The sequence below is a fragment of the Diceros bicornis genome, chromosome 20 (assembly GCF_020826845.1).
Source record: "Diceros bicornis minor isolate mBicDic1 chromosome 20, mDicBic1.mat.cur, whole genome shotgun sequence".
Taxonomy (NCBI): domain Eukaryota; kingdom Metazoa; phylum Chordata; class Mammalia; order Perissodactyla; family Rhinocerotidae; genus Diceros; species Diceros bicornis.
The window spans coordinates 33,452,371-33,476,330 of record NC_080759.1 but is presented as its reverse complement, the minus strand read 5'-3'; the positions used below and the strand labels follow the sequence as shown (position 1 = coordinate 33,476,330).

Genomic DNA, 23,960 nt, shown 5'->3' with positions numbered 1-23,960 from the left:
GAAGGTTGTCATGTGAAGTGAGGTAGGCCTCCTTGAGAAAGTGAGAATTAAGCAGATTGAAAGAAGATTGAGAAAATCAGCCACTGGATCTGGGGAAGCATTTCAGGCAGTGAGAATAGCTGAAGAACAGCCATGAGGCAGAGAGGTGCCTGGCCAGTGGGGTGGGACAGTAGTAAGAGACGAGGTTAGCGAGATGAGTAGAAAGAGAGAAGAATCAGGTCAGCCAGGGCCTTATAGGCAATGATTAGGACTTTTGGAGTAAAAGGAGTAGTCTTAGCGGGGTTTTGAGTAGAGATGTAATATTGTTTGACTTATAAAATGCTCACTCTGGTGGCTGAGTAAAGAATAGGCACTAGGCATGTTCTGTTGATATGGAGTAGCTTCATTGGGCTAGCCCTCCTGTGGATAACATAAATGCTGGACAAAATAGAAAAGCTAATTATCTGAGGGCCAAAAGCAGGCAGCAAAACAACAAAGCAGCAAACAAGCAAGCAGCAAAAACCAGGTGGAAAATGTATGGGGTTTGACCATTGACAGAAGAGAACTTCAGCGGGCAAGACCCATGCTTATATGGGTTACCCCAGGGACATGCCCATCTGCATGACAGGAGTGGTTAGAACTCAAGGAGAAAGCCTCAGTCTCTTTGATTTAAGGTATTAGAGGATGAAGTTTGGGGATGCCAGAGCAGCTGGAAATTAAAAAGGAAGATCTTGGAAGGGAGGGAGCCAGAGGAGGGGCCTCAAAATCTGCGTACACATTTTCCTTAAGTGCTTGGCTGACTCCAGACTTGTGCCACATGATCAGTGTCTTCACCAGAGAGCATGACCATTTTATTTTTTTCCTTCCAAATATTTGGAATCTGACTTATAAATTAGCTGTACTCTCCCATTCATTGTTTATTTTCACAGTTCACTGTGCGTGCTCAGCTTGGTGCAAAATCAGAACAGTTGCTGAAGAAAGGAAAGAGCATTTCTGACATGTTGCTAGTTAGCATCATGGTAAATGCTATTAAGTATGTATTATTTTTTGTTATCTATTCAATATATTCTTTATCAGATAGAGGTATATAAAGAATAATATAGAAATTTTATTTTTAATGCCTAATGAATACTACTCCTCTACATAAGAAAACATTCAGCAAGATAATGATATACTTTGTGATTTACACGCTTCTATTTCACTTCACCCCTTTACCATGACTTCATTCACCCAGATGCGTATTCAGGTCGGGTTCTATTCTGTGTGCGGAATTCAAAGAGAAATCAGATACTTGGAAAAGCCAAGGGACAGATGATGGAGGGAAGAGATCCTGACTGTATGGTCACAGGCCAGTGTGCTTCCTTGTTTTGTGTTTCAGGAGGAGGAAGTGAACCCAGGGATCTGAAGGTTGGGCAGTGCTGGGTAGGAAGAGAATGAGAAAGTAGAGGCTGCACAGGCAAGGAAGAACATATATGCATAGGACAGAGATGATATGTGATAGGGGTAAAGAAAAACTCAAAATAGACTAAAATTTTGTAATCCTTCCCTTCCTCCTTTCTAAGGACGAAGGATTCTCCTCAGTCCTCCTTTGTAATACAGAAAAAGGAGAAATTAAAAGAAACCTTAGAGGCTCATTTGATTCCTATAATAAAGAGATGAGGCTAAGCAGGATGGAAAAAAGAATCAAAAAGCCTACTATGACAGAGTTTTGGAGAGCTTAGAGTGGGTGAGGAAATACAATTGGGGGCTAGCTGTGCTGTGTGGCAAACGTTAAGACTGAGAGAGGTGAGGAAAGGGGGTTTTAGAGAAGTTTTACTATTTGTCTGGAAGGGACTCCTTCTTTAGTATTTTCTTAAGAGACCTCATTTAAGATTTAAGTTGCCTCTCAGTTGTGACGTATCTTGGACCAATTACCCTTTGAATACAACGCTGAAGAAATCAGGCCACAGGCACGCTACCTTCAGAGCTGGAAGGGATCTCATTCTATTAGTTGCAACATTTCTCAGAATTGGCACAAAACATGTGTTAGCCATGGGACTCCTTGTTCAAAGAAAATTGCCTATGAAAAGCCTCAGCTATAAAACAGATCTTAGCTTTGGTTTTGGTGGAGTGGGCGTGTCTACACCCCACCCTCAGAACTTCACTACCCTTCTGCCACCATCCCCATTGCCCCTGAGGCACCTTCAGAGGACTGTCATCAGTTTGAAATCCTTTCCTCTAGTCCAAAGCAATCCTTTTACAGTGAGGAAAGAGAAAGGCACATGGCAGTTCAGTAAGGCAATCCAGTCACATATCTGGTTAGTGGTGTCGCCAGAGCCAAGGCCCAGGTCTCCTCACTCCCTGTCACCTGGTGTCCTCACACTACAGCTGAGTGATTGTGACCCTGACCTCCTCCTCCCTCTGAAGTAGCTCCTGAGACTGTGGGTGGGAGAAGAGGTCACCCAGACCTGGTGAAGTGCTCAAGAAATGTCTCCATCTTAGGCCAATCAACAAACCCATTCTATGCAGAATGCTTTACCAAGCTCTGGACAAGTTATAGAAGCAAAATACAGTCTTTTCCTGCTCTTCACAATCTAAATAGAGGCAGTGACCTGAGACAGCTTGACAGTGTGGAAGGATCACTGAATTTGGGGTCATTTGCAGTTTTGTGACTTTGAACAAGTAATGAAACCTCTCTGAACTTCAGTTTTTCCCCTCCTTCCTTGTGAGACTGTCAGAAGGATCATATGCAATCACCAAAGCAGACTTTTAACCTTTGGAAAGGGGATTCTATAGTTTAAAATGAGTTCTAACAGAGAAAGAAATGAAATCGTAACTTTTAATCCAAAAACCAAAATCTCAATTTTGCGTAAAGAGCAAAGTTTAAGTTTAATGTGCTTTTTGCATTTTTCAATTTAAAGGACTAAAAATAATAATTCTTAGAGCACCATTCTCTATGGAGGATGCTGCACTGAGGGCAAAAACCCAAGAAATGGTCCTTATCCTTTAGCAACTTACAATCTAATTGAGATGAAGAGGTTGAGAAATATAGTAATTCCCAATCGTATTGTGAAGTGAATGAGAGACAAAGGCATTCAGATCAGGCTGTTATGACTCCATGCTGGATTGGGTTGGGTAATAAGAATTCTCCAGGTTGGCCATGTGAGAATCCACTATGTGCTAAGCTCTCTGCTGGGTTCTTAAAATGCATCATTTCAGTCCATCCTCAGAAGAATACGTCTTGTGAGGTATGTTTTGTTATCTCACTATACAGATGAGAAAACAGGTTCCAAGGAGGAACAGCCTAGGAACACAAGCTAGAAAATGCAGTTTGTACTCACATAACAGTGAGGAGCTTAGTTTGTTTGAAGTAAATGTTTCAAATCATGAGAGAAGAAGTTATCGGGAAGTAAGTTGAGCTGGTTAGTTTTAAATACCATGTTAAGTCTTCTGGGCTAGATTTGGAGGGAAGCAGGGACTCATAGAAGGATTTTAAGCAAGGCATTGATTATGGAGCATTAGTAAACCTAATTTTAGCTGTAAAGCAATAAAATTTATGCAGAAGGAGGTTACTGTGGATTGAAAGAAAGAGAAAGGCAAGATTCATTGTATTATTATTTCCAAAGTACTTGTATATATCGAAACGTTAATGGTTTGTCCTTTTCCAATTTAGTGAGATACCTGTGGGTCAAGGCTGGGTCCTTGATGGTTTTCCAATGACATTAAACCAAGCGAAGCTTCTGGAGGAAGCTCTCACGGGCTACAACAGAAACCTCATAGAACCGGAGGGAAAGAAAGCACAAATATCGACATTGGCTATTGATCCTACTACTTCCAAAGAAGTGTCTCTTCCCCCTTCTGCATTTGATTTTGTCATGTTATTAGATATTTCAGATAATTCCTCACTGAATCGCATGAATGACGTCATGGGTAAGCTGGACACCTCTCTCTTTTTTCCCTGATATTCTTGTTTACAATTCAAAGTTCTTTATTTGTTCTTTGACCAAATCAGTGAATATTCCCATGTACAATTATAAGTGGGTAATAAAGAATCCATTTCAGCCTTCCCAAGAATTATCGAGCAGAGCACAGGTGCCTCCTGCTTTGACTGTCAGTGTTCAGCACTGCAGGCCAAGCCTGGAACTAGCAGAGAATTCCATGCCAACCGCAAGCATCTCACTGAACCCCTCCAGCAACTGAGCAGCTCCCCTGGCACAGAGGTGCCCTTTTTGAGACATTCATGCATGGAGGATCTTCTTGTGGCTCTCTAGTACATCTTGGTGGGTCACCCTAGTGAAGGTCATAAACCACATCTATGCTGCAAGCAAGGATCTGGTAATATCCTTCCCTTGGATTGTGTGGGAACTCAGAGGAGCAGGTATCAGTTGGCTGAAGTCCTCACATGGTGGGGTTGAATAGTCTTGCCAAAATTCATGGTTTATTTAACTACTTTTCATCACTGAAAAGAAAATATTATTTTATTCCACAAATTAAATACTTATGGGTAAAAGCATATATTCTTGAGCCCTGGCTTTCCAAGTTATGAGGTATTTGGCCTTGGAACAGGTACTCGTTATTCTAAGCCTTAGTTACACAACCTATATGATAGAATGCCTCATAGTACTGTTATGGATATCAAAGGAAAACTGTTTCTTTACTCACAACACTTCTGACACCAAATGTGTGGGTTTTCCATGCTATCTAATTCTCCAATTCTTGGAAGATACCAACTGGAAGTCTTACAATTTAATTCAATTCTGACACTAACTGGAGTTAGCACAGATTTCCACAGGTTAAGGGCTTAGTTTCACAGGACTGCCCCCCACTTCAGATACCAATCTCAAGTAGTGGATCCCCAGGTTACACACACTTCTGTCTGACTTGACTACAAAATTGGGAGTTTCCATGACCCCACCCACGGTTCGATAGTTTGCTATAACGGCTCACAGAACTCAGGGAAACACTTTGCTTACTATTCCTGGCTTATTATAAGGGATATCATAAAGGATACAAATGAACAGCCAAATGAAGAGGTACATAGGGCAAGGTCTGGAAGAGTCTCAAGCTCAGGAGTTACTGTCCCCTTGGTGTTTGGGGTGTGTCACTCTCCTGATTTGTGGATGTGTTCACCAACCCAGAAGCTCCTGGAACCCTTTCTTTTGAATTTTTATGGAGGTTCCATTACATAGCCATGATTGATTAAATCACTGGCAGTTGGTGATTAACTCAGCCCTCAGCTCCTGTCTCTTCCCTAGAGATCAGGGGGTGGGGCTGAAAGTTCCAGCTCTCTAATCACTAGGTTGGTTCCTCTGGCAACCATGCTCCACCCTCCAAGAGTCACCTCATTAGTATAAACTCAGGTAAGGTTAAAAGGGGCTTGTTATGAATAACAACATATGCTCCTCTCACCCCTATCACTTAAGAAATTACAAGTGTTTTGGAGCTCTGTGTCAGGAGCCAGGGACAAAGACTAAATATATATTTCTTATTATATCACAATATTACAGGTATTAAATGATATGTGTTAAACACTTGGGATAGAATCTGGCACATGACAATAAGCATGTACTAATTACATCAGGAAAAATTGTGGAAGACTTTAAAATGAACAAAAGATTGTTGGATATCCTTTCAGCAAAAGCCTGAATATTGTCTACTGGATCCTTTGAAGTATCTGGTTCCATAGAGGTTGTGCCTTTCATTAGCTTTGAGTTGGCTCTTCTATAACTCTATAAATTGTAGGAAATTGATAGTAATTCCAATGAGTTTTGTTCACAGACATGCAAATGAATTTTATTCAATCAAGATACAATTAATTTCTATGCTTTTGAAAAGATGATTCCAAATATTACACTACTCTATGCATAGGAACCAACTTTTCATCTAGTAACATCTATTTCAACATTCCTGATTGCCTGTAAATGTGTCTGTTATTCAGATTCTCATTTGGACTGGTTGTAACATGTTACTGATTCCCTCATTAATTGAAGAATTAAGTGATGTCATTTTACATTTGAGTCTTGACTTTACCTTTTTAAAAAACTGCCCTTTAACAAATGGTAACATTTATCATTCTTTTATTACTGCTATTACTACTAATAGGGTTACATTCAGAGCTAGGAGAGATCTACAGGATCGTCTATTCCAATGCCTTTATAGATGCGAATTTAAGACATGAGCACTTGACTTGTCCAAGGTCACACTCATCCTTATTTTGAGTTGTGTAATTTTGAGATCTTCCTTTCATTGTTTACTTAAAGAAATGACAAAAATGTTAGATGTTACTTCAGCTGTTGAGCCAAGTAGTTTAAAGGACACTGTCCATCAAATCTCAAAAAGCAGAATTCTCTCCATACAAGGGAGTAGGAGCTATGCTGATGGTAGTGATAATTCTGCTTATTCAGCCAACTTCCCTTTCGTGTTCAGGGATAGCTGAGGATTGGCTGAGAACACTGCCAATCTGTAGCTATCTAGTGGCAGAACAGGGCCCTGAACTCAAGATCAATCTGACTTGAAAGCAGATATTGTTATAAAGTGCAGACACAGGCCTGTGGGTGAGAGGGTCCCTGAGAGCTGATTATAACCCTGCAAGGCCCTCAGAAAGTCTGTCTACCCTCCTGGGGCTTCATAGGAAGCATATTGTTGTGTGTTTCAAAAATAGAAGAAAATCAATTAGCAAGAATTTTTCAAGAAATCCAACTCAATCTAGTTTCAGTTCTTTCAATTCCCTATCAAAATTACATGATGAATGATTCTGGCAAATTTTTCAAAGCTGATATTAACATCTAAATAGTTTAATTTCTTAATTCTAGGCCCTTGACTTGTCACTAGGCTTAAAAATGCCCTTTCTCCACTACTCCAGGGAGACTTTCTTCTTCGTCAAATTTTATACACATATACACATAATCTTATTTATTTGCTCTCAGAAATTACTATTAGAGCACAATGTGATTTTTTTCTTTTTATCACATATTTCTAATATTATATATTTCTAGGTCTGACATGAAATGAGTCAACTAATAGATTAGGGCCACCTAAACCATGAAAGCTAGTATGAAATCACTGACTTAATAGTTCTTACTTGTTTTGGTTAGAATTGAGTATGCTAAATATGTCCACAACTTTGAACATCAATCTGTAGTTTTCATATTCAAGTATTTTAAGTTAAGAATAAATGTTATTTTTTCATATCCTAAGATTTTTCTGTTTTAGAACATGAAATCTGAATGGCCTTTGAAGGATCATTTTGCCAATTTACTCTCGTCTTAAGCAAGACCCCCCCTAAACTATTTTAGACAGATGAAACTCTATTCTTCCAAAACATCTTGCTCACTCGCATATTCATTTCCTACTTATTGCATGCTTGCTGAGTGCCAGGCACTGTGCTAGGCTAGTGATAGAGTAATAAAGAAGAAATGAATCCTGCCTTCAAAGAGTCTAGTGGAAATTGTAGATAAAGAGCCAAGGAGTTACAGTATAGAGTTGTATGTCCAACATGGCAACCACTAGCCACAGGATGGCTATTTAAATTAATTAAAATTAATAAATTAAAAATTCAGTTCCTCAATCACACTGGCCACATTTCATGTACACATATGGCTAGTGGCTGAATAGCACTGACGTAGAATGTTTCCATCATCTCAGAAAGTTCTATTGGATAGCACTGGTATAGGGTGATGGGAGCTAAAATGGTGCCACTAGTAAATATTTATCCAGTGTTTATAATGTGCCAGGGACTGATAATACAGAAATGAAGGGCAAGTCTCTATCCTCAAGTAGTTGACAATGTAGTGTGAGAAGAAACAAAAGTAAACTGGTTATTACAATTTAGTCCGTTATGTGCTATAATGGGTGAGCCCAGCATGGGAAGAGGTTAACCAGGCCAACATAGGGAGGAAGGTAGGTGGAAATGCATTTGCAAGACTTGGCAGGTAAGCATGATCCATCTAGAGAACAGCAAGTACCTCAGTAGGGCTGAGAGGCAGCAAGCTGTAAAGGAGTGGCAGAAATGAGCCTGGAGTAGGCAGGGGCCAGCTGAAGAATCTTGCACCAAACTAACGTGTGTGAACTTTATCCTGAAGCCATGTGAAGTCACTGAATGATATTAAAGCTGAGATTTAATGCAATTAGATATGCTTTTTATTATGGTCATTCTGGCTGCAGTGTGGAGAATACATTGGAAGGGGAGTGAGATTGGAAGCAATTAAATGAGTTAGAAAATGATTACCATCTGAAAAACAACAAAGGTGTCAAGACAATTGTAAAAGGCAAAGTAGGAAGAGTCAGCTTCAAGAGGAATTTGGGAGGTAAACTATGCAACTCAGTGATGGCTGGGATGGGGGATATGGCACCAGGACAACAGGATGACTTCAAGTTTCTGACTTGCACAACTTTCAGAAAGATGATGTCATTCGTTTACAGAATATGGAAAGAAATATATAGAGTTTCTTTAGGGACATATCGAGCTTGAAGTGCCTGTGGGACTTTTAAGCTAAGATGTTCAGAGAGCAGTTCTATAAATGGGTCTAGATGTCAGGAGGGAAGTGTGTACTAGAGTTAAGGATTTCACAGAGAGAGAAATCATCTAGGAAGAAAAATATGTTTTGAAAAAGACCCAGGATGACACCAAGAAAACATCAGAATTTAATGGAGAGAGCAAAGGAAGAAGTGTTTAGAAGCAGCAGCTAGGGAGAGAGAAAGAAAGCCAGAGAAAGCAGTATCTCATAAACCAAGGGAGAGCAAATTTTCAGAATAAAGGTGTTGTATTATCCCCCTCCCAGACCGGTGGGGACCTGGAGTCCCAGGGCCTGGGCTGGGGTGTGGGAGCCCTGTCACTAGGGTCGGGTGCAGCGTACTGTCCTGCAGTGTTCGGCATCCATGGTAGAGCCTGAAGAACAGCATCCCAGGGAAGCAGCCTACATCCAAAGCCAGTGGGCTTTGGGTTGAACATCAGTCCAGCCAGGGCTGGGCAGAGAGGAATGGACCAGACTCAAAGCCAACAAGCAGAAGACCAGGGAGGCTTAAGGAGAGGGAACAGCCAATATGGGAGCATAAGACTGTGTCAGAATGGAAGAGCAGGTGGCTACCTGGGCTTTCAGCTAGTGCCTCGGGCCATCTGCCGGCCTGAGAGGGAGCAACAGGGTTCATAACATGGGGAAAGATACAGAGAAGTTTTGAGTGTAGGCTCTGCGTGGTTAACGTCTGTGACTAGTATTGATTGAAAAGAAACATAAGGGGGCTTCTAGAGCTGATAATGTTTGTTTCTTGATCTGGTGCTATTTTCAGTTTGTGAGGTCATTGGGCTGTAAGTAGTCTTCCTTATCCACGGGGAATACATTCCAAGACCCCCAGTGGATGCCTGAACCCGCAGAGAGCACCAAACCCCTCTATATACTATGTGTTTTCCTGTATACTATGTTTTTACCTATGATAGAGTTTAATTTACAAATTAGGCTCAGTACGAGATTAACAACAATAACTAGTAATAAAATAGACCAATTATAACAATATACTGTAACAAAAGTTATGTGAATGTGGTCTCTCTCTTTCAAAATATCTTATTGTACTGTACTCACCCTTCTTCTTCTTGTGATGATGTGAGATGTCAAAATGCCTACATGATGAGATGAAGTGCGGTGAATAATGCAGGCATTGTGACTTAGTATCAGGCTAATATTGACCTTCTAATAATACATCAGAAGGAGGATCATCTGCTTCTGGACCCTGGTTGACTGTAGGTAACTGAAACTGTGGCAAGGGGAACCTTAAAGGAGGATTACTGTATATTGATGTTGCATTCTTTTCGGCAGGTATAATTCAATAAACGATTTAAAAATTAAAAAGAAGTCCAGAGCCTGGAGTCAGATTGACTGGAATCAAATCCCTTCTCTGCCATTTATGAACTGTGCAATTTAGGGCCAATTATAGAAACGTAATCCTACTTCACAAGTCTTTTTGTGAATATAAAATAACATCTATGTAAAAACATTTAAGAATTGTGTGCTAAACTTTGCCTATAAATGTGACAGAGAAATAGAGTAAGATAAAGACTGAAACATGTCCATTGACCTTGATGTTTTCGGTGACTGGAATGAGAGGTGTTTCAATGGAATGGGGCAGGGGGAAGGAAAGATCGCAGAGGGTTGAGACATGAATGGGAGGTGAGGAGATGCAGAGTGTGAGTGGAGATGACTCTCATGAAGCTTACTTCTGAAAAAAAAAAGAAAGAGCCATGGCAACAGGATATTTCTTATTATTTTTTTAGTATTCTTTTCTTCTCTCTCTCTTTGTTTATTTTAGGAAAGTGTGCCTATATATGAAAGAGCTCAGCTCACCTATTAGCCAGGGAATTAGTGAGGTTACAAGTCACAACGCTGTGCATTTTTCTTTAAAGATGTCTACTAGTATAAGTGTAGTCTTGGAAAGAGAGGTGAATATCAACTAAGGCTGATGTAGCAGAAAGACAGAATTGAAGTTGTTAGTTGAGGTAGAGAAGTTGAAGTTTTCAGCCATGCAACTCAGCTTTGCTAGAAAATGGAGTGAAGTCAGGATAACGCTGGTAAATTTGGGGGAAAGGATGTAGGAATTTAGGGACTGGATGATGTTGGAGAGATTTAGCTATATGAGAGTGCTGGGAGGATAAGAGTTTGTAGTAGGAGTTTAGGTCATTAAGATTGCAGAGATGGAGCCATTCAGGGTGATCACAAAATCCAGGATGTGGCCATGGTAGTGAGTGCCAGAAGGGGCAGGAGCCAATGCCTGGGTGGGGTTTCGGGAGATCGGAATGCCGATCCATGTGCTGAAGTTCTTGACAAATACGAGATAGCGACTATGACATGGTACATGATAGCATCTCCCAAGAGCTCCTGCAATCTTCTTCAATCACCCATTACTGATGTCAGTAATCTTTGGGTTTTATAAATAGCCTAAAAGCATTATTCTGCATTCTAAATCTACTTCCTCTTTTTCTATCATGGATGTAGATGGAGCACAATTGATTGCTATATCCTGTGAGGGTCCTTCATTTTCTTGAACGCTATTAATTCACTCTTCAGTGTTCTCTTGCATTGACTGAGCAATTCTAATTGCTTTTAATCTAGTTCAAGACTTTCTTTCCTCTTTATGATTTTCCATATATTCTAAGTTCATTAGTATTCCGGCCTTTGTACCCTTAATCCCAATAGGACTCAATCAGAGCTGTTGAGATTGTTTTTGTTTTTGTTTTCGGTCTCTTGTGGTCTATTTTTTTATGTCTATTCTATAGGGGTATCATAAAGTCTATAAAGAAAGATAAATTACTTTATTGTATTGTAATATAATATTAACAAATAATTTTTATGCATAGCTGACTTTATGGCCGCCCTCTTATTTCATTCTTAATTTTTACATCGTAGTGTTGATTTTCTAATTCTTTCCTAGTTTGTTATTTATGATGATGTTATTTATCCTGATCCTCTACATTGAAACTACAGCTCCTCTTTAATATATTTTACCTCATTTTCCCCAATTTCCAAGGAAAATTTGAATTCTGATCCCAAGACTAAACTCTTTCAACATCTTGTTAAACATTTTAAGTAATACTGGACCAAAGACAGGACCATATCTATTTGGCTGTCTTGCATCAGTACATTTTATCAGTGTTACTGCAACTTTGAGTGGTTTGTAAGTTATCTAATGAAGTAATTTTGATATCACAGCTGAAGCATTTTCAAGTAAGACTCCTCATGAAGATATCAATCAACGTGTAGCTGCTAAAAACCAAGATACGGATGAGGACCAGAATTTAAGAGACCAAATACAGCATAGGTTAGTTTAAAACTCAATGTCCTGCTTCTTGTTTCTTGCCATTTGAACAAACTGATGATTAGTCGCTTTGTAATCATCAGAGCTAGAAAAAAAGACATATTTCCTAGCATTCAATCTTTCACGTGTAAAACAAAACTAAGTAGCTTTGAGGTTGACTGAAATATTTATATGCTGCCTTTCATATTCAGAGCACAAATCATCATAATGTGGGGAGAAAGGAATTAAATCAGACAACACTTCCCTTTAGGGTTCCATGAATTTACAAGTTCATTATAGGGAATCCTAATTCAGCCCTCATTCAGCAAATGCCAGTGAAGATCGTGGAATTTCAAAAAGAGCTAGGCATCAGACTACAGAATATAGTTCTAAAGGTACTTCTGTTTTGCTAAAATGAAGTTATGCTTAAAAAAAAAAAACTCATTCATTTGGTTGTGTGCAATTTGCTCATTGGTAAAGAAAATTTAGGTAGTTTTGTGAAACTCTGAGAAGTCTAATAATATGAAGTGAGCCAGGAAGGAGTAATTTGAGCTACATTAAGCCTGTCTACTCTCAAGGAAGACAAGAAGGTTTCAAGAATCATTCCAAGAATATATATAAGTAAACTAAATAAGTCTGAACCATCTGCACTGACTCAAAGATCTCTTCAATTTCTATTTCTAAGAAAAAAAGAAGACCACCCAGGTGGCTCAGGCTGTAGCTACCATCAGAAGCGTGCTCAGAGTTGTTCTGCTATGGGCGCAGGTGATGTTTCCTTAGATTTTCACTTAAAGAACTGATCTTGCACTAAAGGTTTCCTGAAATGGTGGCATTTTCAAATTTCCCTTTGCTCTTTCAATATATCTCAAAAAATATGTCTTGATGGTGTTAAATAATTTCTTCTTTAAAGTGAATAATATCCCATTGCCTGTAGATTTCTTTAAGTTGCTTTTTCAAATTTAACCATATTGGCAGCCTATTTTTTCATTATGCAGATCAGATAAATCATGCTTAATGTTGCTCAAATATCTCCATGAGTATGTGCTATTCATCTAATATGTTGATTTTGCAGAATTGTAGGCTTCTTGGACAACTGGCCTTTCTTGGAGCAATGGTATACAGAACCAGAAAATATTTTGATAAAAATCAATGCTGAAGTAGATAAAGAGTCTTTATGCCAAAAAGTAAAAGAAATGTTTATGACTGAAATAGTGAAAAAAGAGAATAAAGGTAATTACATTTCTTTATCATTTTGAGTTTATGGAACTAAAATGTGTGGTTTAATGAGTTTAAGAGGAAACGAAAGTCTGGTTGCCAAGTTCTCTCTTCTATTTGGATTATACTGTCTACAAGTGTCTTCTGCCTCTGATTTTAGCTTTCTGCTGCAAATGTTTCTAAATAAAAGATTTTTCTCTCTTTGTTTTAATTTAATTTAATCAAAAGAGGTCATCTCGCTGAAAGCAGTGTTTCATGTAAAAAAAATAACAGAGTTAAAATTAAAGATGTTATAGAGAAGGGTAAAGATTTCAATCTGTTAACGTCAGCATTATAAGGAAACAGTGAGTGAATTCTTCCTTTAGGTTGGAAACAGTAAGCAGTTTATTTTCCCAAAATCTTCCTGTGTTGGTATTAATTTACTGATTATTAACTATTCATTTATAAACCTACTTCTGGGGTATATCTCACCCCCATTGAACCGTTCTGACCTCCTTCATCTACCCAATAATAAATGCCCATTAACTTCTCAAGAATTTTTGGAATTTATTATTAAAAGGGATCTTAAGCTCATACACTGCCAATGCCACACTTCAATTGAGCTTTTACCTTTGAGAAGTGATTTGAGAAATAAATCTTTCCCTTTCGTTTACCAATTGCCCTTAATTATATTGGCAACTGTAGTTTCTTGATATAATAAAAAATGGTCAAGGCTGAGTTTCACTTTGTTTTATTTGCATTTCCATTGCAAATTAATTAATCAATTTTCAAAAATGGTCAAAGTTAAGAATATCACAAGGATTCTAAAATTGCCTTAGAGCACGCTATCTCTCATCACTAGATTTATGACCTAACTACCATAATGTATCAGTTAACTGCCACCAAAATAGCACATATGTATAAGCCACAATCTCCATGGGGATCTAGGAGCTCACACTCAGAAAGACAAGCTCCCACATCTAAATGTCTACTCCTCAAGAACACCCATGTGAAGCTTTCAGACAAAACCGAAACCAATCCATAGATTATTTAAGAGGTCTAACATGTTATTTGACAAATTAGGCTGAGAGGAAGGAGGAAAACTCGCACAGCAATCTTACCGAGTCTTGGTTGGGAGGCAAAACCATACTGATTCTAAGCTGTGGCTTCAAACATCAATGGGTTGGAATCAGTTTGTTTTCGCCAGCTGTCAGACTCACTTCCCCATTTTCCTAAAGATTTTACATTCTAATCACCAATTACATTAACAGACTCAACTGCCCCTTATTTAAGATTTACATTCCAATCAGTTAATTACTTTAACAAATATTTTCTGATTAAAACAATAAACATTTACCTAGCCTAGCATCCTGATTAAGTTTAAAAATTATAAGGAGGTGGCACTTCTATATATATTCTAATGTGAAAAAATGATCACAATATACAGTATGTAGGAAAAATCAGCTTATACATAGTCTCGTTTTCGTTTTTAAAAGTATATCTATGTATTAAATATATATGTAGAGAAAAGAGTCTGGCAGTTTATACAATACTTGATGGTGGGAGAAGGAGAAGGTCAAAGAGACTTAACAGGCAATTTCCGTTTGTACTCATTTGTCTAAATTTTGGGACTTTTTTAAAACAATAGTTGTATATTACTTTTATAATCAGAAAAAAAAAACACCTTAATTTCTACTTTGAAAAAATATATAATAGAATGAAACTTCCTTGCTTGTTGAATTGAAAAGAATAATCTAAGGGCAAAGAGACTATGTATAAAAAGAAATAGCCATACCATGAGTACCTGAGGGCAGATACTCTTTGCCAGTGGTACAGTCAGTCAGTGACCAGCAGCCGTTTCCAGCATGGATGGCTGGGACGACCAGGGAGGGCAGGAAGGTGTGCTAGGAAGGTGAGCCTGAATCATGAGGGGCAAAGGACTGTAACAGTAATAGGAGCCTAGAAAAACATGAACCAGCCATGCTGCGTCCCTCCAGGCTCTGAATTCACTGTCTCCTCTGCCTGGAACACTCTTCCATCAGCTAGCCACAGGGCTCACTCCCGGACTCTCTTCAAGTCTTTGCTGAAATGTCACCTTCTCAGTGGACCTACCCTGCTCAGCACTCTATTTAAAATTTAAAATGCCGCCCATGGCACTCCTGTTCCCCTTTACTGTGTTCCATTTACTTTCTCCATAGCACTTATCACCTTCCAACCTCTTATGTAAATTAACTTATTCATCATGCTTATGGTTTGCCTCCCACCCCTTGAACGCAAGCTTCACAAGGCCAGGGATTTTTCTCTTTTTTCTTTTACTGTTGTGTCTCTGGCAACCAGAACTGTGCCTAGTGTTGTTTGTAATATTATCAGTATTAGTGGTAGTAGTTTTATCTTACTGTTATGGCCCTTCCTTTCCTTCAAGACACAATTCAGGTGCAATAAATAGTTGTTGCAGGAATGAATGCATTGATAAGACTTACCTGGGGACTATGCACTATTATAAGTGCTTCATATGTATTTACTCACAGAAGCTGGTGCTGTACATTTCCTTCCCCTTCCATTTCCTCTCCACCCCACCTCTTCTGTCCCATTGCTCTTCACCTTCTCTATGAGCTTTTTTCACCTTCTTTTTCTACTTGAAATTTTGAAATAACCTTTTATTTTCCTATTCCACTACACCAGCTACTTCTAGATTGTTACTCTTACATTTGGCACCCCCTCAACAAGCCTTTCTACTTGCTACACACACACACATACATATACACGCACGCTCATCTCATTCCCATCAGCATCGCCATCGCCATCAACACCACCATCAGAGGCAAGGAAAATGGTATTTCTAACCAAGCAGAAAGGCTTAAATTAAAATATTAGCTTTAAGGACTGGATGACTTAAGGGAGAGCCCTAAAATGTGAATTTAGCCTTAAATCAGTAAGGGCAATTTATATCATGTAGGTTTATCTTAGTTTCAGTGAAACAGTAGGTGTCTGGAGTCCCTAATAAAAGTCCATTCTTATCCTTTTGAAGTTAAAAAGAAGTTAGAAGAAAAAGAAGCTGAGAAAAAAGATGAAGTTTCCCTGGCTGAGCCTTCACCTCCTACTCCTCCCCCTCCTCCTCCTGAACCAGAAAAAGAGAAGGAAATCCACCCTCAACATGAGCGTTCAAAAACTCCTGCAAAAGGAAAACCACCATCAGGTGATTGACAGAGTGATTTATAATCCTGTTTGCCAGTTTTTTATTTTCACTTAGAAAAGATTTATAAATTATAGTACCAGTCCATTTACCTAGATTCAGATTCTGAGCCACTTTAATCATACGAAACAAAGCTATATGCTCAGATTGAAGTGGAAAAGCTCTGAGCAGCTAAGAGCATGATTGTCACCAAGCCCAGGTACTTCACTGTGTAGGAGGGAAACGGAGTCCTCACACCCAATCTACTGATTAGAATAAAACGACAGATGAGAAGAGGAAAGGCATGGAGAATAAGCAGAAGGAACTCAGGGCAGATCAAGAGGACAGATGTCTGTTTGCTGAACTGTCGAGTTAGGGTTACATAACGAGTGAGAACATCTTAAGAAAATGAGAATTAGCATAGCCAATTGTCCACAAGAATAAGGGAACAAGTCAACAGCATTCATTAGAGACTAGAATTTATATGTAACTGTTCGTCTTCAGTGCTATGTGATTATAATAGGATAGAAACAAGCACCTGACATCTCAGTAAACATATTTTATAATATGTAATATAGATGGATAAAAAGTTTGTGTGGAGAATACTTTTTAGCTTAAGTTCTTTCTAGAATCTTAACCACTAAGGACCATTAAGTGGTAGACAATGAATGTAATAACAAAAGTGTTCAATTGTTGAAATGCATGATATTGGTAGAATGTCAGTATCAGTTTGGGATTGTGTATATGAAACAAATGTGACTCTAGTTTCTGGTTTTAGCTTTGTGGCTGGCTGTGCAGTACACATGTCTACCTACGTATTCTTAATATTGTGTCATGGTTGCATTTCTAAACTCCATAACCTTTCTACTTCCTGGAGATTTGAGATGGGTCTGAATTTTTTTAATTAAATTTATTTATATTAAACAAATAAATTTGAAGACTTTAGTAACATATATTATGATCTGTTAAAGACCATTGTCTTCCAATAAAGTGGGGCTTAACTAAAGACTAAATATACAAATTCTAAGAAAATGTTTTCTATCATATGAACAATAAAGCACAAAGCCATGAATGAAATATACACCCTTTTCCCTCTACCTCATTAGGAATTTAAAAAACCTATTCAGAGATCTGGAGGAAAATGGAAATCTTTAAAATACTTTTTAGAACGTGGGGAGACAGTTTTTACAGTGGCTCAAGTGAGCCTGGAATTATCCAATAGAGGCCTTTAACCTCTGGCTGTGGCTCTCCCCTCCTCTCCTTTCCCCTCTGCCTGCTCACAATCAGGAGTATCTATCTATTTGACCCATTCCCTGAAACCAATCTTTAGTGTTTCTGGTTATAACACAGTTCTGAAGTTTGCTTGCAAATTCAAAATTGTATTCCTGAATACTGTGCATTGGAGGAATAATAAAGCTATTGTTGCTTCAAAGAGTGGTTGTATCTGTCTTTTTTTTCCACCAAGGGCAGGGCTAGTGCCTGATCTTTAAAAACGTATAGAAGGGTTTATCTCCAGAGGCCCAATTACTGCCTTCCAACGACAGTGCATTATTGGAAGGAGACCCAGTGTTCGTGGGCATTGATGGGGCAATAGAGCGGCAGGCTGCCCTCAGCTCAAGGAAGCGTGGTTAAGCAATTTAGGGAAGGAAGTTTCCAGCAAGTTTATTTATTTTTACATTAATACTTTACAAATTTTTTCAAGAGAACATTTTCAGAACTGAAAGCCTGAGGCTTCTGAAAATACCCAACTCAAACACCCAGTTACAATCTTCTTTAGAAGTGAGACGAAAAGAAAAGAGGAATTATTTACAAAAAAAAAAAAAAAAAAAAATCAAGCTGGAAATTGGGTAAAGAAGGAGGCATAGTACTCATAGTACACTGAGTACTAACAGTCATTTTGTGCAAATATAGTTCTACATTGCATGTGATTCTGCGTTTTATATCTGCTTCAAATGCACTTGGGATTAAATTTTAAAAACTTCACAGTTATGTTCCGCTAGAGGATTTATTATCAAATCCACTACCAAATGTCAGAATTTAATTTAAAACTAAATTTCTTAGTGTGACAAAATACAATAGTACTATCCATGCTGCTATTTAAGAATATTTTTTGAGATTTCAGAATATATTTTGGAACTGATTGAAAAAAAATGGACAGGATGCATGCTGCCCCCATCAGAAATTAGACTTGCCTACAATACTTTATAAATTCGATATCTTAAGTATCTCTATTTTTACTTCTTTTCTCTGTTGCCTTATGCTTAAGTTAGAGCTAGTTAAGTAGTTGGTTACCCGGAGTATTGTTATTAAAGAAACTAGGAGCCTATCTAGATTATTTTTTTAGTAAGTTATTTCTAAAAAAACAACTAATTCAAATGTTTCTATCTTATCTATTTATTTATTAGTTTAATGGTCAAGAATTTGGATGTTTAAAAGTCCTTTTATAGAGGTTAACAAAGTTTAAAGGTTAATCCTTTGTCTTTCACTTGTCTTATTTCTATGGAACCTTGGTTTTTGGATCTGAGATGTTTAAATGTAAGTGATATGTGCTATGTATTCACACATTCTTGTAACTATCACTTCTAAATACAAAGAATAGGTCAAACAGGGTCTTTCCATCACAGGCATTTAAATTGCCCTATATGTCCATCCTTCCAAGGAAGAAAAAATCTATAACGCAGGAAAAAGGGAAGAAAATGATGGAATTCGTTTGGTGAATAATGTGGAATGTAGTGAATTTTTTCAAGGGACTAATTTATTATTTGGGTCATCTTATTGACCTCTAGATAATGAGTTTCCCATTTTCCCCCTTCCAATTTGAAGATTGGGGGAATCATTCCATTCCAGGGAATCCATGATAAATATACCCAAACCATCCTCTGCATTACAAGTTACAGTCCAATTAAAATGGAAATGTAAAAGTCTCAAGGCAACAAAGTGTGGGGTCAAGGGAAGTTCAAGGATGCACCATATCAAAACAATGTGGTTATTTAACTCTTCTTCAAGGTGTTTTGGTATCATTCTTATTACAGATCCAGTTTCTTAGTGCTTAAGGATCATTCAGTTGAAATACATCCAAATTTTCATATGCTTCAAAGGGACTTGTGACTAACTTTTAAAACTCTGCAGCTATGTTGCATTAAAGAGCTTACAACCTAATCCACTACCAAATGTTGATGTTAAATTTAGGACTAAACTTCTTAGTGTGACAAAATAGAATAGCACCATCAGGGCTGTCATTTGAGAAGTTTCAATCCATAGTCTGTCTTCAGATGAATTTTAACTCACAGTAAAGACCGGAGCCATTTTATGCACTTTACAAATGTAACTGTTTATCTGTGAGAAATAACATTTGATTGCTGACAAATCATATAGCCCAGGCTATTGAAGAAAATCATCAATAATATTTATGCATTGAATTTTGTCCAGAACCCCCGCATGGTAAGCGAGACTCTCTTCAGGAAAGAAAAGGGAAGAAAGATGAAACGTCACTCAAAAGAAAAGGTACAGCAGATAAAGATAGAAATGATTAAATATAATTCTGTATTTTCTAACTATCTCCGTGAAAATAGCTAGCTTTGTGTAGTAGTGTACATTGAATACTTCTCTCAGGCATTTGTAAACTATAGACCCTTGCCAAAGAATATAACCTTAATCTTTCTGCAACCCGGCTCTTAGCAAAGGTCCTGCTGAGAAAAGTGATGCTTGTGGGGAATAATTTAGAGAATGTCTAATATATAGAATAACCATTCATCATAGATATAGGTATTATCCTTGAGTGCTATGCCATCAGAGAGCTACACACCAAGCCATATTTTCTTGGGCCCCCCATGGAATTGCTTTCTAGCAATAAGCACTTCGTTATAAAGTCCTTAACCTCCTCCATAGCATAACGTAGCAGTGGAGGTGAAGCATTCATTATACCAATAATAACATGGTATTATATTTTCTGAAGGGATAGTATGCCCACTACATCATTCAATGGCCCCTATATGAAATCCTAGGTGAGAAATTTCATTGAGAATCAAGGAACATGGAAATCTTTCTTCCCCTGAGTACTTAGATAGTTAACACCTCTAAATGATAGCATTTCCTTTTCAATTTTGGCTGTCTGGAAGTTCAGATCCAAACTGGTGACTCAGATTTAGAATCTGTGCAAGGACCTAGATCTCAATATCTGCCTTCTAATTCCTCTCCTGGTTTTGACCTTCTTCTTCAAGTTGTGTTTTTCCTGACCCTAATTTCATTTATGGGTTTTCTTCTATTTTATTTTAACTATTTCTTCTATTTTATTTTAACTATTTAAATAAGGAAGGTATAATTTTTAAAGCAATTGATAGTCAGTAGAAGAAAATCCCAGGCTCTGAAAAGCATATTGGTTAGATTTATGTTGAAGCTGCTATAGCAACCAATTAATTAAAGGTTGAAATGAAGTTATGTATACACACAGTTGACTTTTCCAGGGTACATTCAAATGGGGCTGTCATGAAGTGTGTACTTTTGTTTAACTTTTCATTACAAATTACCAATGCAGTTGAAACTCAAGAGTGTGTAATGTTCACAAAATGATGTCCTAAAAGAGATATTTATTTTGACATTTAAAGATACATAACCATGATTCTCAAAGAAAATCTTACCCTTCTCTAGTTATATGATGTGATAGGCTTATATAGTTACAGCCATTTGGTAAGTTAACATATAATTTATGCTCAGCTTTCCTCTGTTTACTAATAAAAGAATAATTTTCACATTTACATTATTTGTCCCTTGCTTTCTCATTGTGATCAACAACAGCAAACGAAGGATCATTATAGAATCATCAAAAATGGGAATTAAATACACCTATATGTATTAGATACCAAATCATCAAGTTAGACATAATAATGCACATGCTCTAAGAGCATCCTTAATTAAAAGCATACAGACTCCAAACCATAAGCAAATACAAGTTCAACCAGTAAAATGCATACACTAGAGTCATGCAGTTAGCTTAGTTTAAGTAACTCCAAGGAGTTTCAAACCTTTTTTGTTTTTATTTTACTGATATTCTACTGTGTTTAATAATATTTTAAATAGGTGAACTCTCAATCAACATTTAACAATCTTTCTGTTACACAGAAATGCTGCTGTTTTGGCATTTATAACATGATTTCTTTCATTAAGAGGAAGTTATGTGATTCTAATTCTTAATGTTTGAAATTAACAGCATTGGGGATGAACACTATTGTTGGATCATGTATTTGTCTCACAGGCCATTTTATATCAATTATATTTATTTATTTTATTTTTTATTTTTTTGTGAGGAAGATCAGCCCTGAGCTAACATCCATGCCAATGCTCCTCTTTTTGCTGAGGAAAAAAAAAGGAGGAGGATTGGCAATGGATGTTAGCTGTTTTCCCCTTTTTCTCCCCAAAGCCCCAGTAAATAGTTGTATGTCATAGATGCACATCCTTCTAGTCACTGTATGTGGGACGCCACCTCAGCATGGCTGGACAAGCGGTGCGACGGTGTGCGCCCAGGATCCAAACCCGGGCCTCCAGTAGCGGAGCACGCGCACTTAACCGCTAAGCCGCAGGGCCGGCCACCTATATCAATTATATTTAAAGCATCTCTTATGGTTTGAGGAACCATCTCCTTCATCTTTTCTTCACACTTATATTTCCTGCTGTTGGCATCTTTGATCCACTGCTATTCTTCTATTAGATCAATCTCTACCCATCTCCCTACCAAATCTTAACACTGAAATGCCATTTGCAATTGTACTTATGTTGTTTTTAAAGCATTTCTTATTTTCTTCAACCCATTTATCATTGTCCCATTTCATTCCTTCATATAACAATTACTTTTCAACCCTCTGGCCTTACCTAGGAGGTGTTAATTAGGGGCTAAGGGAAGACAGTTTTCCATAATCAAGTAAGTTCAGAAGATGCTGAGGGATTCCAAATTAAAATGTTTTTAATTACATAATTTTTACTATATTAATGTGTGTCTCTAAGGGAGTGGGAGATACAATATGTAATATTGTATTACATTGTATTACATTGTATTACAAAATATTTTGGCTGCAGATTTCTTCTCTCTTGGAGGAATATCCATTGGGATTAGAGTTCTGTAGAACAAACCTTTGAAAATAATGACATCTTTAGTTCCTCTGGCCTGCCATATGTTAGTATTAGTACTGTTCCAGTGCTTGCTTTCTGATTTGACTTATAGTTGTAGATACTACCAGACTACTTAGCAATATATGTAACGTCAATGTTATAAACATCAATGACATTTAATTTAAAGGACATGGAAGAACAAGAAAAAAGATAAAAGTGAAGTGAAATTGAAATACCTAGATGCATCTAGCCTCTAGAGCAGTGGCTCTTAAAGTGTGGTCCCCAGAGCAGCAGCATCCACATCACCTGAGAAGTTATTAGAAATACAAATACTTGGCCCCACCCCAGACCTACTGAATCTGAAACTCCTGGAGGGGCCCAGCAATTTGTGTTTTAATAAGCCCTCTAGGGAATTCCTTTTTTTTTTTAGCGGTTACTTTTTTTTTTTGTTTTTGTGAGGAAGATCAGCCCTGAGCTAACATCCGTGCTAATCCTCCTCTTTTTGCTGAGGAAGACCAGCTCTGAGCTAACATCCATTGCCAATCCTCCTCCTTTTTTTTTTTCCCCCAAAGTCCCAGTAGATAGTTGTACGTCACAGTTGCACATCCTTCTAGTTGCTGTATGTGGGTCGTGGCCTCAGCACGGCGGGAGAAGCTGTGCGTTGGTGCTCGCCCGGGATCCGAACCCGGGCCGCCAGTAGCGGAGCGTGCGCACTTAACCGCTAAGCCACAGGGCCAGCCCCCTCTAGGGAATTCTGATGATCACTAAAGTTGGAAAACTACTATACTAGAGCCCAAGGCTTATTGTTCTATTGTAGCCATTGGAAGATCAGAACATTCAATTATTTCTAATATATTATTTATAATATACTCCCTTCTCCAAAATATTTAAATTGGATTACAATTAAAAAAAAAAACTGTAGGGGCCAGCCCGGTGGCGCAAGCGGTTAAGTGCGTGCGCTCCGCTTTGGCGGCCAGGGGTTTGCCGGTTTGGATCCCGGGCACACACCGCTTGGTAAGCCATACTTTGGCGGTGTCCCATATAAAGTGGAGGAAGATGGGCACGGAGGTTAGCCCAGGGCCAGTCTTCCTCAGCAAAAAGAGGAGGATTGGCAGATGGTAGCTCAGGGCTGATCTTCCTCAAAAAAAAAAAAAAAAACTGTATATAACAATGCTGTTGAACTAGAACTAAAAAGCCAAGCCCTGAAATGAAGGAAGCAGTATGCCGAGCTCAAGGACACCATGCTTATTGCGGTGACTCACTCAACTCAGAAGAACCTGACAAACAAGGCAAAGGAGGAAGCATGATGGGTTACTTCATTCACATTTCCAGACAAAGGAGATATACCAACTCTACAAGAAAAAAAAAACTAAGCTTTTCTAGGATTAATTTCCAAAATAGATTTTTATCACCTTAAACAAAGGACGGTATGTGGTACCATGTACAAGCCCTTAATAGATTTTATAGCAAATGCAGAATGCATTGGGTTTCATCTAAAGGTCGATGCCACACATCTGAAAGCTTATGTTAATTTCTGATCATGGTCCAGATAGCAAAATTCAACAACAATCTCCTTTTATAATATAATTAATAATCATAACAATAAACTACCTCTATGGAGTGCCTGCCATGTACCAGGCACTACACAAGATAATTTATATATGTATGTATATAATATCACTAAATCCTCACAACCTCTTTTGAAGTAGAAATGATCATTTTGCACTTCAAAGATGAGGAAATTGAGAGTCAA

At 38.0% G+C, this 23,960-nt stretch overlaps 1 protein-coding gene across 1 annotated transcript in view; it reads left to right on the top strand.

Moving 5' to 3' along the window:
* The window catches only part of SPEF2 (sperm flagellar 2), a 178,991-nt gene that overhangs the window by 82,129 nt on the left and 72,902 nt on the right, over positions 1 to 23,960 (top strand). The window contains exons 15-20 of the mRNA XM_058564248.1: positions 909 to 1,012; positions 3,632 to 3,888; positions 11,655 to 11,763; positions 12,812 to 12,969; positions 15,962 to 16,129; positions 19,535 to 19,609. Coding sequence (XP_058420231.1) covers positions 909 to 1,012; positions 3,632 to 3,888; positions 11,655 to 11,763; positions 12,812 to 12,969; positions 15,962 to 16,129; positions 19,535 to 19,609 — 871 coding nt within the window. The remainder of the gene's footprint in view (positions 1 to 908; positions 1,013 to 3,631; positions 3,889 to 11,654; positions 11,764 to 12,811; positions 12,970 to 15,961; positions 16,130 to 19,534; positions 19,610 to 23,960) is intronic.